Source organism: Lichenostomus cassidix, chromosome 1Aa (assembly GCF_008360975.1).
Source record: "Lichenostomus cassidix isolate B80296 chromosome 1Aa, HeHo_3.0, whole genome shotgun sequence".
NCBI classification, from domain to species: Eukaryota; Metazoa; Chordata; class Aves; order Passeriformes; family Meliphagidae; genus Lichenostomus; species Lichenostomus cassidix.
This window is the reverse complement of record NC_139480.1, coordinates 48,800,142-48,819,283: the sequence shown is the minus strand read 5'-3', so window position 1 is coordinate 48,819,283 and position 19,142 is coordinate 48,800,142. Positions and strand designations below refer to the sequence as shown.

At 50.2% G+C, this 19,142-nt stretch overlaps 1 protein-coding gene across 2 annotated transcripts; it reads right to left on the bottom strand.

Annotated features, from left to right (window-relative positions):
* Window positions 1–1,284: 1,284 nt before the first annotated feature.
* Window positions 1,285–18,900, bottom strand: CBX6 (chromobox 6). Of its 2 annotated transcripts, none has more exons than XM_085048737.1 (5): window positions 18,757–18,900; window positions 18,567–18,610; window positions 18,354–18,419; window positions 18,079–18,145; window positions 1,285–10,116 (listed from the first exon to the last, which is right to left on the bottom strand). In XM_085048737.1, exons 1-5 carry the CDS (start codon window positions 18,823–18,825, stop codon window positions 9,145–9,147), a joined length of 1,218 nt encoding a protein of 405 aa, XP_084904863.1. In that variant the 5' UTR covers window positions 18,826–18,900; the 3' UTR covers window positions 1,285–9,144. The 2 variants fall into 2 exon arrangements, with proteins under 2 accessions (XP_084904863.1, XP_084904864.1); XM_085048738.1 differs by having other exon boundaries at window positions 1,285–10,062.
* Between the last annotated feature and the right edge of the window lie 242 nt (window positions 18,901–19,142).

Genomic DNA, 19,142 nt, shown 5'->3' with positions numbered 1-19,142 from the left:
GCTTTGGGGAGCCTTTGGTTCCTGTTGTGAACAGGATTGGTGACAGAAGCTGGATTTAACAAGAGCTCATGGATTCAGCCCAGAGGGACTGGGAGCGAGCAATTAAGGGATTTTCTTCCATCTAATTAACACCCAAACGGTGTCTGGGGCTGGCAGCTGTCCCCAAGGGGTGGCTGCAGGCAGGGCAAGGTGGGACAAGAGGTCACCCTGCTGTGCCCCCTGGCTGAGAGAGACATTTGGGATGGACTGCTGGCTGCTCCAAAGTTGCCCTGCATCCCACCCTCCCCACAGGAACCAGGCAGCTCCAGCCCGGCCAGCATGAAACCCTGGCCCATTCATGATGCTGAGGCCAGCAGGGCAGTGGGGTGAGGGGAGAATGTTTTCCCAGGGGAGGATGACCTGATGCCTCTGGGATGGGGGATTCCCTCCTCCCAGGTCATGTCACCACGGGAGTAGGCTCTGCTGTGGCTTTCCAAAACTTAGACACTGCAGAAGTATCTCAAGGCAGCAACTCTTTCCAAGGAATGCCCAGCTCAGCCCAATCTCTCCCCTCCAGGTGAGACCACATCACACCCTCCTGAAGGGCAGCCCTGAGCATGTTTTGATTGGAGCTGTGCTCAGACACTGCCCTTTCCCAGTACCCAGAAGTGCTGCCTTCCTGCCTTCTCTCCTGCCTGCCTGAAGAGCATCTGTCCAAATCCCACTTGGTTGCCCCACCGCATCTCCCACCACCAGCACTTCTTCCCTTAAAGTTTTGCTGAGTCTTTTTATGCAGCTGCTATGGGCTAGAGAGTAACGGAATGAATCTGGGGCTTCAATTACACACAGGAAGAGGATTTTTCACCGTATTTCTTAGATTAGCATGTCATAAAGTGCACTTAAGCACGTGTTCTGGAGTTGAGAAAAGCCTAAAGCATTTTACAGCCACCAAGTACTAGGTTGCACTCAGATCTAACTTCTTAAAAGAAAAGGATGTGGGAGATCCGTGGGAGATTCTCCAAAGCACTTGGGAAGAGGTGGTTCAGGTTCCACTTGATGCAGCTTGGCTTTCCCAAATGCTCCCTCTTCCCTTAATATTCCAGAACACTCTGTTGTCTTTTGTCAGAGCTTCTCTGTGTCCAGAAAGGTCCAAAGACCAAACCAGGACTGATTCATGGTCCCAAGAATGTACCAGGTGTTTGTGTCTGACTGCAGAGCTGATCCATGCGGGCTCAGGGCAGGCATTTCCGTAGCCCTGCTTCCAAGCTCCACCTGTCACAGCCCACCCAAGGAAACAACAACAGGTTTTGGAATGTAACAATTTATTGGGGTTAATTTTTTGTTTTAATTTTTAACTCCCCATTTCTGGCATTGATACAATATTCAAGAGCAGCAGAAAGAACAAAATGTACAAGAATACAAGAGTAATTAGCACAACCCCCACCCCCAAACCTGGAGCAAACCAGTTTCTTGTGGGAAGCACCAAGGGAAGGGGTGATTCAATCACCCCTCCAGTGGCTCTGCTTCCCACCCATCCACTCTAGACAGAGTTTAGCCAGCTGGGAACTGGATTAAAAAACAAAACAAAACAAAACCGAACAAACACTATATTTAAAATGAAAATTGCAAGACAAAAAAAATAATATATAGATATACAATTCATCCGTGCACAATCCTTAAATGCATTTTTTTCAAAATAAAAAAAAAAATACAAGATACATATCTAGGTTTATTTTAAATTAAAAAAAAATTACCACCTTCACTCTGTATGCCAAGTGAGGGGAAATGAAGAGACAGATGGGTTGCACCAGAACTATCAGCACTCTTAGAGCTAGGGCCAACCTTCTCCAAGAGAAAGGATAGGGCTCTGATGCTGCCAAAGCTCAAGCACAGGCAGAATCTGAAGCACCCAAGTACCACAGAACTCAGGGGGGTCACTCGCCTGCTCCAAGTTCAGTGTTTGCAGGAATCTGCAGCATTTGAGCCTAAGCTTGGCACAGGGGAAGGTGAAAGGAAGGAACAGATGAAGCAGGCCCCTGTCCTCCACCACCAGCAGACAACTTTCTATGCAAAAAGAAAACAAATGGGGGAAAAAAATCCCAAAATAGAGTCTTCTCTATTCTTAGGAGTGTACAAGGCTTAATGGCACAGGGGAGAAGAGGAAGGAGGACAGCACTCTAAGTTGATTTGCTTGGGGGAGGTGCAGGCATGACAACTCTTTTCTAAAAAAAGTCATCACAACGATTAATTTTTTTGTTCTGTTTGAGAACTTGACCTAAGATTCTGCCCCCCCTTTGCAGCTGGGGGCTGGAAGCAGCAGTCTCCCTCCAGGACAGCTGAAGAGCAACCTGCCTGTGCAAGTGCACCTAGCTGCTGCTCTGCCCAGCAGGAAACCCTCAGCATCCCTAGAGAGCAGGGGCCAGCTGGGGGGCTGTTTGGGAGCATGTAAAAGCCCCACTAGTCCTAGGAGGCCCTGAAGCCCCACCAAGTGCTTTGAGCCACCCAGCTGTGTTCTGGAGGTTTAGTGTGAGCTCTAAGTGCTCAGTTGAACAAGGAATGAAGTAAAGAACCAGGGCCCTGCAATGGGAATTGACATTTTGCCTGCATGTCTCACCATGCCCCTTTCCTCCCAGCAGACACATTATGTGAACTGTTGCAGAAGCTGGCATCACTCTGACTGCATTTTGCTGCTGTTCTGTCACCTTACCTCTTCCCTGTGCCACAGCACACTGCTTGCTGCCCACTTCCCAGCCCCACTCAGCCCAGGGACACAGAGGGCATCCTGCTCCTCCACCCCAGTGCCATCTGCCACTGCCTGGAGCAAGTGGGCTCAAAGCACACAGCTAACCTGGGCTGGAAGGACCTTCAACCCAAGGACTGTGCTTTTGGATGGCCCTAGAGACGTTTTGTTTCCCACCACAGAGAAGCTGGAATGGACAGAAGAGCTGCCAGAGGCAGCCAACCACCACAGGAAGGGCAACTGACTGTATGTCCTTTCACTCCTGGAAGGAGAAATTTAGAGAAAGGAAGAAAGAAGAACTCAGAGCCCTGCTGCGTCCTTACCTGTGAGACAGGTGGGACACAGAGCACCTCAGAATGCACCACAGAGGACACAGGAGAAGCTCCTGGTGCCAAGGCTGACCCTGCTCAGACAAGGGTGCAAACACCTCTGACCACATCAGTCTGATAGGGGCAAGGTCGAAATGCGAGAGGAGCAGAGGACGGAAAGGCGAAGGTGAGGATGGAGACAGACTCCAACATCTCCTGCCATCTACACCCCGAAAAAGAAACCATATACATTGCACTCTGGGAAAGGACCTCAAAAATAGAAGGAAAAAAGAAAATGAAGACAATTATTTTCTCAACCTCAAAGCACTGGTGAAATGAAGATACTTCCTGGAGTTAGCTGGGGATGGAAGCACAGACAGGGATTTCTGAAGCAATACTGAGCACTCCATTTCTGTGCAAATGCCTCAAGAGTTGGGCTGCCAGCACCCTCAGCAGGATGGTCCCCTCCACCTCCATCCCCTTTGCATGAGGGAGACAGAGGCACAGGGCAGTGACACAGCTGGCAGAAAGGCCACAGCAAGCCAAGAAGAAACAGAACTCACGAGGCACTGAATCCCCAAACCCAAGTTAACCCTCTACAGCAGATCACCCTCAGAGCAGATATCAGGGAGGCTGCGCACAGGGTGGTAGGTGAGATGGGGAAAAAGGGGGGGAGGTTTCTTTTATATTCATATATTCATATATAAGAAGTAAATAAGATCCCAGCTCTTGCATGATTATTGGGCAATTGAAAAATGCAGCAAAAGCAAGCGACATTGGAGTAAAAGGATGTGCCAGGCAAGGAGGAAAAAGTCTTTTCAGAAAGTGGGGAAAGAAGCAAAAGGGAAAATAAGCACTTAGCCAAACACGCACTCCAGGTTTGTTACACCTCCCTGGGAAGAAGGACCTGTTCCTGAGCAGCCCCACTAATGCCATGGCCTGGGGTGGGCAGAAGTGTGGGGAACGCAGGACACCATCCTTCAAGCATGGCAACCTCTCTGCCATGAAGTCCCCAGGAAGGTGATAATCTCCAAACGCTGGGAGCTGCTGAAGCCTCCTCTGCAAAGAGGGGCTGGAGAAGGGAGTGAAATCCCTAGGAAGACTCAGCTCAGAGACAGCTCCTACCTGGTAAAAAGCATGATTGTGATCTTCTTTGTCTTTTTTTTTCTTTGTTTTTTTTTCTTTTTTTGTTTATTTCATAAAATCTCCCTGGGAACTTCATTAAGCGGAGACACAGAGAAAGGCTCCCTTTCTCTTTTGAAAGCAGAATTTAAGCAGTGGCTCACCACAGTTGGGCCTGCTCACCACACTATTTCTGTTTTCCATCCCCAAAGGAGTTTGTATCTCATTAGCTTCATGCCCCTCCAGTCCCACGCTGCCCGTTGAGAAGAGAGCATGAGAGAGGAGGTTTCTGTTCCAAGTCGAAGGCCATGGGAAGCACTGACAGTTTGATGGGCAGACAGAGAATTTCCCAAGTGCAGCCCAGGCTATGGGAGGCATCGAGACATCAGTCACCTGCCACTGCAAAGCCAAGGGCACCAGAGATGTCCAGACAGGAAAAGCTGTCCAAGTGTCCCTGCCTGCCATCTTCTGTTCAGACACCAACATCTGGTGGTTTCCCTCTTCCCTGCAGTCACTCCCACGCACCAGATGAACACCAACAGAGACATCTTGGATGGGGAAGGCAGCATGCAAGAGCTGCCTCCTCCCTCTGACGGAACATTCAGGCAACTCTTCCCCACCACCCCACAGGAAGCTGGAGCAGAAGATTGCCCTACTTGAGCATAGTCCCGTCAGGGTGTTCCTCTCCCCTCTCCATCCTAAAAACTTCCAGCATTTGCTGGCCTCAAGAAGAGGGTTCACATCCCACAGCAACACGATCAGAGCACACAAAGCAGCTCTCTCATCTGCCTCTAAAGATCCAGCCACTGTCGGAGAAGGGATGCTGGAATACACACCAACAGGACTCAGTTCTGTCCTGATGTGGTGAATTCTATACAGAGAACTGCCACCCTCCCACCTGATATTGGAAGAAGTTAAGAAACCCTACGGAGGGGAGGCATATCTGCTTCCCAGGAAATAAGCCCACCACAATTAATTCTGCTTGGATATAGGGGATGGAAAAGAGAAGAGACAGCAACTTGGCAGGAAAGGTACATGCCAACCCCAAATCTTAGCAGCTTGCTGTGCATGCAAAGTAAGTCAACTGTTTCCATGTTGATGGCCTGATCCACGTTCTGGCAGAACATGACTGGCCATCTCTGAGGGCTGCTCAGCCAGAAAACCACTTGGAGACTCCACCTTAGCTCACAGGAGGGGTATGGGAGGGAAGGGAACTCACTCCAACACTTGGGAGGCAAGGACAGGAAAGGTTTGTAGACAGGGTTCCTCCAACATGCAACTTGCCTTTTCAGCTCAGAGATCGCTGCTTAGTCCTAGAATGCCTTTCCCTCCAGTTCAAGCAAGCCAAACACCATCCCAGACACACATGCTTCAATACTACAAAATACTCTTTTCTCTAAGGACCATCTAATACCACTACAGTTTGTGCAATCACTGCATTTATTATTCATTTTTAAACTCTCTCTCGCTCTCTCCCAGTAGAAATTTTTTTTAAAACTTTTCTTTTTTTATGCAAAACTAATCATTTCACTTTTTCCACTCCATCATAAAATCTCCTCTAAAAACACGACGACGAGAACAAACATGGCACAGACACAGAGAATATTTCCCTGTTTTCGTTGATTTTTTTTTTCTAAGGGTTAAGGGGAAAGGAAGGGGATACTTTCAAATAAACTCCTCCCTCAATTCCACGCCCATTTTAAAAGGCATGGATGAATCTTCTTTCCTACCTCCATTAAGGAGCAAGGGCAAAAATTCAGAAGGAGGAGCATAGCCCACGTGAATACAAAGATAGGTTAGTCAGCCTCAAGTGTCTTGTCCACCTGAGGGAACTTGAGGCGACTGCTGCATTCAAGTTAGCAAACCTCTAACTTAAAACAGCATGGGATCCTCATTTCGGATCCAGAGGTTCAGGGTTTGGTTCCCACCTGGTGACCCACCCAGGGAGGGATTTGTCACACAAGCAGGTGAGCTGTGTCTGCAAGCCGGATCATACTCCTTTCTTCCTCCACAAAGAGGATCTCCTGCACGAGTTTCTCTGCTGCAACAAGTCCCCTCATCTCCTCACCGCAGGAAGAAGGTCCTTGCGGAGCATCCCTACAATGACCCACTGTTTTGCTCTTCACAGACAGTTCCCTTGCTTGCCACTCTGGAGAAAGGCAAAACCCCTTCAATTAAACAATTCCAGCCCCTTGCCCCCAAAGAACACCATACAAGAGACACTGGGGAAAAGAATTCTGCCAAGTAACACATCTTGGCCAAAACACATCAAGAGTTTCCTATTAAAGTTCCCTTTTATCTCCCACTGAAACGCTTCAACATTTTTTTCAGAACCTTGATACCACGAAACAAAACACATCACCACATACACACCAAACAGTAACTTAACAACCTAAAGTGACTGGCCGGTTTGCATCCACCCCACAAAGCAGCTCCTCTTATCTCACAGCCACAGATTAGTTCTTGTTCAGAAGGGGGAGGAAAAAGAGAAGAATCTCCTCACTATTTTCCTAAGAAAGAGCTTTTCCCTACGCCTACAAACTGCTCATCTTTGAAGCTGCAGTCAAATGGATAGGCTATGCTAACATAAGGGATCCCTGGGTGTGCCAGGCACAGGAAAGATGCGCAAAAAAAAATCCAAACAAAAGAGAACACCCACAAAAAATACAAGCAAGTATTAATACAGACAAGCACACAAGTCCAACAAGTTATAGAAAGCCTTAGCTTGGTGAATGGATCAGGGAAGTCTCTTTCTCCCTGCCCCTAGCTTCAGCTGTGAATGAAAGCACATCCCCAAAGAGTCCACTAAGCTCTTTAACCAAGGAAAGATAAAGGAAGAGGTGTACCAAGGGTGGTGCTAACAGCACCTGGAATCCCCCTCGGACTGTCTGTGTAGACACCCAACCACAACTGGTGTGAATTCACCGTTTCCCACAGCTTGGAATGCCACCCACTGCAAGGCAAGGTTTGTGGGAAGTGCAGCAAAGATTTTATTACACCAACCCAGGCGCTGGAGGCAGGGAATAGACAAGCTCTGGGTACAAAAGCCCTAATTAAGGTCAGAAGCCGGTCTATCCCTCTACCACCCTGACGATGTCTCTTGGGCAGACAAGTATTACTTCCCTCCCACAAATTGCCTCCCTTCTATCCTCAGATCACTGCAACCACAAAATCACTACTGCAGGAGAGCACTCCTTGGAGCCAGCAGCTCCAACACCCTTGTGTGAAAGCACCAGAGGGGCCAATTCCACTTGTGTTCACCCGCTCAGGGCAGATTTGTAAGTAAATGAGCCCTGGCATGAGGAATTTTTTCCACCCTTTTCACCTCTGCAGCATGTTACGTAGAAGTGACATCCCTCTGCCCCATCCAGGGACAGGGCCAAGAGGGTGAGGCTCTCCCACCAGTTGATCAGCACCTCTTTTCCTTGCCCCAACAGGCTCAATCCTATGCGAGTAGAGGACAAAAGGAGAGCGAAGGAACGGCTTCTCACTGTGAAGCTTAGGACCCACACAGAAATGGAGCAAGCCAGAAACGGCAGGCAAAAAATAGAGCTTATTTTGGATGTGAAAAAAGCTGGTCAGGGAAAGAGGGAGCTGTGGATAAAACAGCAAGCCGTGGTCTTGCTCCCTCCTACTTGCTAGGGGTGAAGAGAAGGAATTTCTAGATCAGCTCACAGGAGCTTTGGGGAGAGATCCAGCGCACATGCATACGATGTGAGAGAGACAGGTATTTCTTATGAGCACCTTTGGCTGACAGTTGTAAGGGCTGTTTCAGATGCTGAAAAGATGGAGGGGAAACCTCTTCCAGGCCACCCACCACAGGGTGGGAGAGCAGAAGAGGCGAAAGAAAGCAGGAAGAACAAATGACCTGCCTTAACATCCACCCCTCCTTCCTTTGGAAAGAGCAAGAGGAAGCAATGAGGGCCGGGGGATGCTTACACACAAGGCAGGAGAACAGCCTTCTGCGGCTGGGCAGCACCACACTGTTGGCATTATCTTCCCACAGATGGAAGGATAGATGCACAGCCCACTCCTGCTTCCACCATGGAAAGACCAGGGAAAGGCATTTCGTGCCCCTCTCCCCCGAGCAAGTGCAAGTGATGAACATCAGGAGGAAGATCTGGGCTGTAAGTAGATTCCTCTTTTCATCCCCTTCTCCTGAAGAGCTGAACAGGTTGGAAGATGCAGAAGAGAAGGGATCAGGACACCTGAAAGCACCCATACAACTGCCAAGGTAGCACCAATAGTCAAAGGAAAGGGGAAGCCAATATAGGACATAGGCTGCATGGGGCACCCCCCACCACCCCAGCTTTTGTCTCAAGCACCTTCCAGGCATGACATTTCACCTGCCCTTCTCCCCCTCACTCTGGGGGCATCTGGATCAGCAACTGCCACAAAGACAGCAGAGGAGAGGGCAGATCCAGGCCACAGGCCAAGAGGGGAAGGACGGCAGGATGGAAGTCATGGCAAGGGGGAAACATAAGAATGGAAGATTCTGCATGCACATTGTGGGAGAAGGTCTGGAGGACGTGGGCAAGGGCTCCAATCCTCTTACGTCCTCCCCTCAAGGGTTTGGAGCTCCTCTTCAGTTTTTGTCAAAGATGGAAGGGGAATGAGGAAGAGCAGCAACTTCCTCACCACCTGCACAGGCACACAGACACATGCTCACTCATCCCTCAGCCCCGAAGGCTCCAACGCCCGTTGGACAACACCACATTCAAGGACAAACAACCACTCCCCTGCCCCACCACAACCCTCCCTTCCTCCCCCTAGCAGTACCAATGCCCGGGAACAGTGGGTGCTCTCACACCCCCACTGACACACTCCAGCCTCCAGGCAAGAGGAAGTGGGCAGGAAGAAAGGAGGAGGAAGGGTGGCAGTGAGGGCAGAGGGACAGCCAAGGGGAGAAGGAGAGAACTAAGGACAGCCATTCGCACCACGACTTCTTGCAGGTAGAGCTCCCCCCACACCCCTGGAGTGGGGGGACCTGGCTGCTCACTTGCTGCCTCCTCCACCACTGCCAGCTGCCACCTTCTCAAAATCCTCTGCATTGCAGAACTCCTTGATGGTTACAGTGAGGAGGTTGCTGGTGACATCTGTGACCACCACATTAGAGCAAGGGGACATCTCAGGACGCCAGTCACCAGCCTCCTGCTCAGGGTCAGAAGAGGAGAGGGACAAGGAGGGCGTCTGCCCTCCACTGCACCCTCCCGAGGGAGAACGCTTGCTGGTGGCAGCTGACTCAGGTGGGATTGAGAGGTCGAGGACCTCCGACTCACGCCAGTCGGGGATGGCTGGGCTGAGGGTCTCAGGGAGCAGCTTCGGAGGGGAATCATCTGGGTCGGAGGAGGAGTGGGGAGCGGGTGACGGGCAGCCAGAGGAGCTGGAGCTGGGGGCATCATAGGGGGTGGAGCCCATAATGAGCCCACAGGAGGCTGCCTGGGACCCTTCAGCCTCCCCCTTGCCCTCCAGAGAGGGGGTAGGTGCAGCAGACGGCTTATTGTAGAGCGAAAAGCCGCCAAACTTCATGTGGCGGATCTGGGTGCGGAGAACGCTCTCACTGAACTTTTTGCTCTTGCCAATGACACGGTTTCGGGACGGGATCTTGGGCCGAGCCAGGCCCCCGGCCCCATTGGCTGGCTTCCCACCTTTGTCAATGACTTTGAGGTTGAGGATGATGCGGCTGCGTTTGGGCTCGCGGGGCTTCACCTTACGGTTGATGATGCGGACGGTCTCCGAGAAGGGCGAGACAGGAGGACGAATGCCAGCCCCGCCACCCACACTCCCGCCGTTCTGGGGGTCTGGACGAGGCAGGGGGCGCCGGGACATGCGGTGGCATCGCCGGATGTCTTTCTTGAGCCGGTGCACTGCGGCGCTGGAGTGGAGTTTGGGAGAGGAGGTACTAGAACCAGGCTTGACAGAAAAGTGTACATCCCCAATGTGGAGGGCCTCCGCTTGGGCCCGAGCCTGCGGTGGTGGGGAGAAAGAAAACAAACAGGGTCAGAGAGGCAGCCTAGGTGCAGCCAGATATTGAATCAGGCATTGCTCACTTCAGGCCAAGCTCTCGCTGGCAGTACCATGACACATTTATATCCAGCATTAATGACAAGCACAGGTACACACCTGCAAACTACTGATAGCTCCAGCACAGCCTGTAGACAGGCACAGGACACTGTCTATATAATTTTTGGGCAGCTAATGTCTCCCTAGGCCGTGCCCCTGTTGACAGGTGCTTTCCCCAGGGAGAAACCACTACTTCCCAGGCATGTTTCAGGATTACAGTCAATGGTCTCCCCTTGGTCATTATCAGCCAATGTGCACAACCCTCCACTGTCAGCCAAAGAAGCCAGCATCATCCTAAGCACTTGAGGCTGTCAGTGCTGAGATAGCGGCCAAAATTACATTGGGATTGTACCAGGTCCTCTACAAAATAAGCACAAGATCAGGGAGAAGAGGCAGAGTAATGTGAAATGAGAATCACCTCTGAAAAGCATGGTAGAAGGGAGTCTTGAGGAACATAGATAGAGGCTGGTGAGAGTGGTCTGGTGGAGCTGTCTTTGCTAAACACAAGAAATTCAGAGATCTGATTTTTAACTAGGGTCACAAGCAACTCATTCATCCTTACTGTGCAGTGGGAGCAAGGTCCAGTGTTTAAAGCCAGAGATAAGGCCAGCTAGAATTCAAGTAAAATTTAACTACACCTCCAAAGACATTGACTTGTCCATTTGAACACCACACTTGTTTGAAACATAGCACAGGACCAGAGCAGGAATAGCACCAGTTCAACTGCTCTGTGCCACCCCTCCCCAGGAGCCAGGCCAGGGAACAAGATTTTTAAGCTCTTCTGGTGCCAAACCATGCCCTGGTTCATGTACCAGAGATAGGAACATTATCTGGCAGCAGGAAGAGTTTCATTGGTAAGCTGGTGCTGTACAACCTGTGGGCATGGAAACCCAGAAGGTATTCTTACATCCTATCTCATGAGAGCACTGTTGCTTGTACAGCTCATCCTTCCACCTGCACCCCAGTACTTGGCCAAACCAAGCCCCTTCCATATTCCCTCTCAGCAGTGGTGACAGGTAGAAGTCACACAGGCCTGGAGGGGCCAGGGAAGCCCCCACCCTGTGACTGCCCATCCAGCGAGCAGCTTCCCCCACCTCGTGGGCACAGCAAGAACTGCAGTGCTAGAAGACGACAGCTGCTTTTCCTCCCCAACTTTTCCATCCCGTTACCCCTTGCACACGCCAAGATCGGGATGGCTTCTTGCCAGCTAAGAGCTTAGCACTCAACTCCATCTCCTTTGTCACCCTGCAGGCTGTGCCTCCTACCAGAGAAATGCCTGGGGAAAAAAATGTGCGTGTAAAGGCAGGGATCTAACAGATCTAAGCAAGGGGCCCAGCCAGCCCCTGCACAAAAAGCTCAAAGTCCTGGCCCTACAGCTCCAGAGCTTTGCTGTTACCCGGAGCCCCTCTTCTCCCACAGAGATACACATGGGAACCACAGAAGATCCCAAATGAGCAGAGAACAGAGACGTGAAGATATTTTGTTCCTCTCTAACACTGGATGATTATAGCCTTCAGTACTACTTGTATCCTGGCTTTAAAAGGACTGCAAAAATGAGGCCTGTTTCTCTGACTGTACAAGAAAATACAGACTAAAGGCTCATCCTGACTGGGGACCTACAGTATGTGTGTTAGCTGACTGACAAAAAACCAGACTAGTTAGCACAACCCCAAGGCAGGCACAGACACTCTGCACATTAACACACAGGGCTGTTTCCACCTAGCTAGAGGGAAGTACACACAAACCCCAACACATCCTGCTGTAGCAGAAAGCATGCCAATGTCCATCTAGTTTCTCTTTGCTTAGCCCCGTACATTACTCCATGCCCCAAACTGTTGAGAAAATAAGACACAGTTCCTGTCACAGGCATCACACAGGCTTGAGTACAGCAACAGCACCAGCTGAACTCCCTGCACCACTTATCATCTCTCCCCATCCCATCAATACACAACTTGGAGACACTGCAGACCCCATCAGGAGGTCACAGACACAGGCAAATGCACATCTAGGGCTGTGGTTGCTCCACCTCTTCACAGGTCCCTCTGAAGCAGATGGCAGACGCAAGGATAAGCTACAGTTTGCTTTCTGACATTACATACCAGCACAGCCTGAATTAACAAATTTATTCTTCCTTTTAATCCCCTTCCTCATCACAGCCAGCCCTTCCAGCATTGCTGCTCTTGTGCTTTGGGTTTCTCACCAATTTACAACTGCTCAGACAAGAGCAAAGTGCAACACAATGTTGCCATTCCAAAATACAGGACATGGAAGCCAGGCAGAGGGTACAGACCAATGCATCAGTGAAAATCTTTCTACAGCTTCAGCAGATAGACACAGGTATCCTTCAGGGCCTCTCCAGTTGCCAGCACTGCACATCTTTCAGATTAATTCCCCACCCTGTAATCATGCCTTGGAGGGGGGAGTTCTGCCCCCTCTGTGCCATTCTGCTCCAAGTCAAATCTAATTGCCACCTTCCACCAGCACCGCCTCCATCACCCACGAGAAAGAAGGCAGCTTCCCAAAATTCCTGAGCAAAGCTTCCCATCAGCCACATTAAATGAAGTGATAATGCTGGGATGGTCACTACCTGGGCCACTTGCACAGCCCTGCTGATTTTACTTTCTCTGCCTGTACACATTAATCAGCTTCTGTCCTGTTTTGACAGAGACTTGTCTTGGTTTTGTGCTTGCACAGCAGCTAGTGCAGAGCCCTGGTACATGGCCTGGACTTTTCCAGTGTGCCAGAACCACTAGGTCTCATTTACGTGCTGTGTGTCCGCGTTTCCAGTTACTTCTGGGGCACTTTCTTGAGGCTGAAGCTGTTTCCAACTCATGTTTCAGCTATCTGCCTTTATTAAATTCCAGCTTCAGTAGTCTCCAGGTAGACCACATGCAGCATAGATACTTCGGTCAGATTATTAAGAGGGGGTAAGTCAGGGCCCTACAGTCCTCCCCTGCTGCTACACTGCTATCCCCCAGTGACCAGCTTCAATGCAAGTTCCAAAGAGCATTATGCAAATATTCAGCTTACCTTGAGATTGTTTTTCCAGGTAAGGTTTCAAGAAAAATCGTATCAGAAGCTTTATCTAAGACCAGCCCCCAGAGCTTTCTCACTTGGGAAGCTCAGTATTCCTACCACAGGATCAGGTTTATTCAGGCATCACCTATATGAACTCATCCCTTCACTGCAGAGGACAGCACAGAGGCTCTCCTCCCCCTGTTTCCAACTTCAGATTAAGTAACTTGCTACCTCTGGTTTGGAGAAGCATTAGCATTCAGTTTTATCTGTTGGAAATGCACTTCTCCCTGTTACGGATCCGTTTTCTCGATCACACTCACAAGCCATATGAGGATAAGGTCTTTGAAAAACAAACCAGCTGAATCCTTTCAGCAGTGTCACCACAGTTTGCTACTTGGCTCACAAGTTTTCCAAATGGAAACTACCTCTCTGGGTTTTGCTGCTTTCACCCGCAGGATGTGCTCACTGCTGAAGAGGTACTCAGCATGTATACGAAGTAATTCACTCTCTGCTTACAGCTCAGCCTACATCAGGATGCAGCTTCTGGAGGCTTGCTGCAGTGCTCTGTCATGAGAGCAAGCCAATTGCTGGGATTGCTTCCCTTCCCCCTCTTCCCGTCTGGGATATGTATCACCTTTATTTATCTTGTACAGCTCTCCCTCACTGCCCCTGGGAACTAGTGTATCTCCCCCATTCCCTACTATTTCTGAATAAGTATCCCTTGAGGCCCAGCAAGCATATTTGTTCATTCATTCCCTTAGCACACTGAGGCACACAAGCACGTACACAGACACGTGCTTAGAAAGGCCTCTCTTACCTGATTTGTATCAGAATCTCTCCAGTTTGAAAGAAAAAACCAAACCAAAGACCTTGTAAGGCAATGGATTTCTAGTTAATTATTTCAAAATCAAGCCAATTCCAGTAGTGCTGCTGCACCATAGTAGCGCTACTCTCTCATAAATTACTCGGTCTGCTTTGTCTTTTATTCTCCACCTGCATTCCCACAGTCCTTGCTCCAAAAAGCATTTGCAAGAGCTCTTCTTTTGCCTTTTTGGCTGCCATTCTGCCTTTTTATCACTCTCTTTCTTCTGCAGTCTTCCAAGTGACAAGGCAAAAGCAAGCCAGTTCATAGCACAGTTCTCCCAAGCAACACTGCCATAAACTAAGGTTTCCCTCTGAATTGGGAACAAAATGCTACAAAAGGGGAACAGTCTGTTTTCAAACTACTCAGGGATAATTTACGAACAGGGAGGAGATCAAAAGAAATCCAATTCCAACTTTGGAGTTCAAGAAAGGGCGAAGTGACAGAGCACCATGCTGCTCAGCCCCTTCTTCCCCCACTCTCCTACTAACAATCTCCCTTCACTCTTGCTCTCCCTTACTTCTTCCTTCCCATTAACCTTCTTCACTCCTGTCACCTTAGTATTTATGGCCACCCTGACTGGGGGTCTTTGCCAGCCACCCACTGAGCTTGCAGATCAGCTCTGTCTCTGAATAGCACTTGCTAGACTTTATTAGATGTGTTGGTGAGGTTTGCATTCCACACTGCAGAGTGCCTAGGGAAAAAAGTGAAATAAAAAGTGCAAACCGAGTTGGAAAAAAAAAAAAAAAATCACTACAGCATGTGCTATGTCTCTTTCTAACCTCACACCAGTGTCCATGCTGAAGGGCCTGTGCTCAAGGACAACTTCTGCCAAACACCTAAGAAATAAGGTAAGAGCCTTAGGTACAGCGCTGCCCATTTCAGACCAAGGACTTCACTTCCCATCCGCTCAGCACAAGGCTGCAGCACATCAGCAGCCTCCCAGAAATTACAGCCTCCCGCCAAGCCTGATCTCAGCTGTGGGAAAAAGTTTGCCCCTAGCATGTAAAGGATAAAGACCCATTTCCTGCCCAAAAGTTTACAGGGGTCGCTTTCAACACCGGCCATCTTGATAGTGATATTACAAAGCCTGGACTGTGATTTGACTCTGCAGTCTGATCGAAAGGGCAAGTGTTAGACAGCTCTCAGAAACAGGAGCCTGGCTTACAAAGGCAGCAGGTGGTCAAAGATGCAGCTTTTCAAACCTTTTCCAAAGGCGTGGGCCACTAACCTGATGGAATGCTTTCTGTGAATTCCCCTGGGTGCCTATCTGCAACTTTTGAGAACTAATCCCAGGATAAACCTAGTCCCAATTTCAAGCTAAAACATCCACACAAGCCAAGGGACTGAGTGGCATTTCAGGGCATTTATTTTGATGCCATCCTGGAGACTCACAAGCCTAGGTTTAAGCACTGATGTATAAGAAAAATCCTACCAAGCCACCAAGTTAAGTGCAGACTAGTCTATCAAAGCAGTCTAGGCCAGATTTCTGCTTAAACATCACTGCATCCAGACCTAATCTGTTCAGTTAACAGATCAAAAAGAATATTGTTCTAACTGCCAACTCCAAATACTCCCTCTGGAATACAAGAATCAAATTTCTTTCCCTGCTTCTGAAATTCTCACTAGCAAGAGAATTCTGTAGCTGAAAGAACTGAAAATACAGTTAGCAATGCACGAGGCAGAACCCAATCCCGCTCCTCCCACAGCACCACCAGTGCAGCGGGGCTGGCAGAGGTCAAATGTGCATCTTCGGAGGTCAGAAGAACTGAGTTGCAAAGCATCTCGCCATCTCTGTCACAATTCTAGCCGCGGTTATGTTGATCGTGGTTTGCCTGAACAGAGCTCAAAGGAGTTCAGATGGGGCTGGCTGAGACAGAGTTACTTCTCACTGCCTGGCCTGGGGTGTTATTTTTAGGGTAGGATCCGAAGTCACAGAGGAACAGCGAGTCAGAGCACTAACAGTTCCACTAGCTCTGTTTCCCAGAGGTGCAAACTAAGCAGCAGTGGTAGCGCTCTGCCCTGCCAGCCTCTCCCACAACGTGGCACCAGCCTTCAGGAGAGCTGATCTTGCTCCCTATCACGATTCATCTTCTCCAAAGTACTGAGCCAGCTCTGCAATCCTACAGGTTTTCATTACCGCTTGAGGAGCTGGCAGAAGGAAGACGTGCCACAGAAACGTGTCATGGACATGATTCAAAGGATGCTGTTGAATAATTCAGGTTAAGTTGAGGGGGATTTTAAAGGGTAAGGGGAAAAGAGAAGCAATGAGTGGGTTTGGAATTTGGGGGTTGGATTTGGTTTTTTAGATGAGTGAAAATGAGTGATTTTTTTTAAAATGAGTGATATGGCAATAGATATGTCCATATCACATTCAGAATCAAAAATAAAAGAATCTGATTACACATAGCATAGTCACCTCTCTACAGCTCTGAACAGTGTCAGGTGTTACAAATACCAGTATTTTTTAATGCAGTCAGAGAACTATTTCAAGCTGGTGGTTTTCCCTTTAAGTGTTCCTTTGCATTGTCGGAAATCTAAACACAAGGGTTACATTTTATGCATGACTGCCAGAAAGAGGAAAGCCAACTAGTCTGGTTTCCCTGAATACAGCATAAGAGGTAGTACATATCAGATATGTTTGTAATTCTCAGTCTACATATACAGAACACTGTTAGCAGAAAAACAGGCAACGAGGGAGGACAGTTCCATCAGCAGGACTTTCCAAGGATTACCATGGTCCCCTGGGTTTTATGCAGAGCATCAGAATACGCCTGTTCCTGCATTTCTTCTGTGTGTTTCATTATGCCCCCTCAAAGCAGAGAAGAGGTGACACCCAAACCCTCACTGTGCTTTCTGGTGCTCATGCAGTTAAAAGTGCTGTGCTGACTTGAGTAAAGCTCCTACTGCTGCCAGGCAAAGGAAAGTATTAACCTGTTTCACAGATGGGGAAACACGCACAAAGCCTAAGCGACTTGCCCAAAGCCACAGGATGACTTGGTGATAGTGATGCCTTACTACAGGGTCCACACTGGCTGTTCCAGGGCTTCGTATCAGAATAAAACCAGGGGAACTCTGGATTTGTTCATCTGTCTGAACTGTACAAAGGTGTATTCTTTCTATGCTCATTTGAAGTCTGAGATTGTGATGGTTGGAGAGAAAGGGGAGGCAAGAGGGGAGTAGGGCAAAACCTTTAGTCTGTAAACTGTAATAAATTCACAGAGCTCACGTAACAGTCATGCAGTTATCAGAGTTCTTAATTTAAAAAAAAAGAAGGTAGAAATATGGGGCAAGAAGGCCTGCACTAGGTACTACCTTCCTTGCTCTTCACAGCAAGCAAGCAGAGATGCTACGACATCTTGCAGAGATGCTGAGTGTGTCAGAGGGGAACTGGAAACTTCAGCTGCCATCGCATGCAGAGGTGAAACACTCCTCCTCCTCCCACCCACCCCCCCACTCTCTGCAAAAGCAAAACAAGCCTGCAGTTTACAGATCAAAGCATGAACCCTTCATGAAACTCCCATGGAGCACCTACATCCTGAAATGCAATCAGAGGAGCACAAGTGGCAGCGGGATTCCCGCCTCAGCTGCCTGACCGCTCAGCGTGCTGCTAAGTTGCAGGGCACGGGCCGGATGGAACAGCCTGCTGAAGGAAGAGGGAACAGGACTGACTAGCTCTCCACTGCGGCAACAGAAGGCCACGAGAAGGAGAGGATATTGGAAAAAGAGATTGCAGCCCCACCACGCACATCTGCGTGTTCTGACCGTCCTGCTGAGGCACCCGTCGCACGCACACACGCTCTCCCCTCACACGCTTCTGCGCCTCTGCCCACCCCCCTTTCCTGTCGGGTTTTCCCCGCGCTCCCAGAGCCAGGCATCAGGCACAAGTCACTTGAAAGTCCACTCCTCCCCAAGGGCACGCACCAGCAAGGTTTGAGAATTTTTTTTTTTTTTTGCTAGGCCTAAGTTATTTAAATAAGAGTTACCTTCAGCAGAAAAGTTTTAGGTTTAGGTCCTCTCTTCTTGGGCCCGTACAGCTCACGCTCTCGTTCCCTTTAGGGAATCAAATTTGTCAAGAAGTTAAAACTTTTCCCAAAGGGAGAAACAAAAGCATATAAGTTAAAAAAAAAAAAAGGAAAAAAGAAGAAGCAGACAAAAAAAAAATAAAAAGGAGAGCCTGGACGCTGTTTCCCGCTCGCCCACCCAGAGCCAAACCTGCTGCTGCAGCCCCCCCAGCCCAGGGTGGGGGATGAACACTCACTTCTGCTCGAAGGCGGCAATGAGACGGGAGTCTAGGATGTTCTCCTCGGGTTCCCAGGTGCTGTACCTGCCGGGGCGGCAGCAGCGGAGGGGACAAGCGAAGGGATTAGTGTCCAAATCCCCCCTCAGCCACACACACAGACACCTCCCCCTCCATCCCATTCCGCCCCATCCCGTGCCCCCCATCCCCGCAGCCCGGGCGGGATACACTCACTTGATGGCCCAGCCTTTCCATTTCACCAGGTACTCGATGCGCCCCTGCAACACACGGGGAAGAAGGCGGGGGGGGTGTGAGGCGGGGGCCCGGCGGGCGGGCCAGCGGCTCGGCCGGGGCCCGGCAGCCGGGAGCGAGGTTGGGGGGGCGGAGGGGGGGTCCCGCAGCCCCCGTCGGGGCTGCCCCTCACCTTTCGGATGCGGCGCTTGATGATGGACTCGGCGGCGAAGACGCGCTCCCCCACTGCAGACAGCTCCATCTTGCTGCTCCCCCTCAGCGGCGGCGGCGGCGCCCACAGCCCATAATAATCCCGCCCGCCCGCGCGCGCCGCCCCGCCCCCTGCCCCGCGGCCCCGCCCTCCTCGTGCCGCCGCCGGCTCGCGCACGCCCGCGCGCCCCCTCCCGCCGCGGCCGCGCGTGACCCGCCCCCCCTCCGTGGGTAAAGGCCCTTAAAGGGGCCGCGCCGCGGGCGGGGCGTGGGGACTGGGGCGGCCGGGTGTGCGAGCCCGCGGGACTGCGACCGAGCGGGAAGGGGAGCGAAGGGGAGGGATGGGAAGCGAATCCCGCCCGGGCAGAC

Coding starts and splice junctions, on each gene's coding strand:
- CBX6 (XM_085048737.1), bottom strand. CDS start 18,825: ATGGAGCTGTCTGCAGTGGGGGAGCGCGTCTTCGCCGCCGAGTCCATC. Junction 18,420..18,566: donor TGGAAAGGCTGGGCCATCAA/GTGAGTGTATCC, acceptor CCGCCCCGGCAG/GTACAGCACCTGGGAACCCG. Junction 10,117..18,078: donor CTAAAACTTTTCTGCTGAAG/GTAACTCTTATT, acceptor CCACCACCGCAG/GCTCGGGCCCAAGCGGAGGC.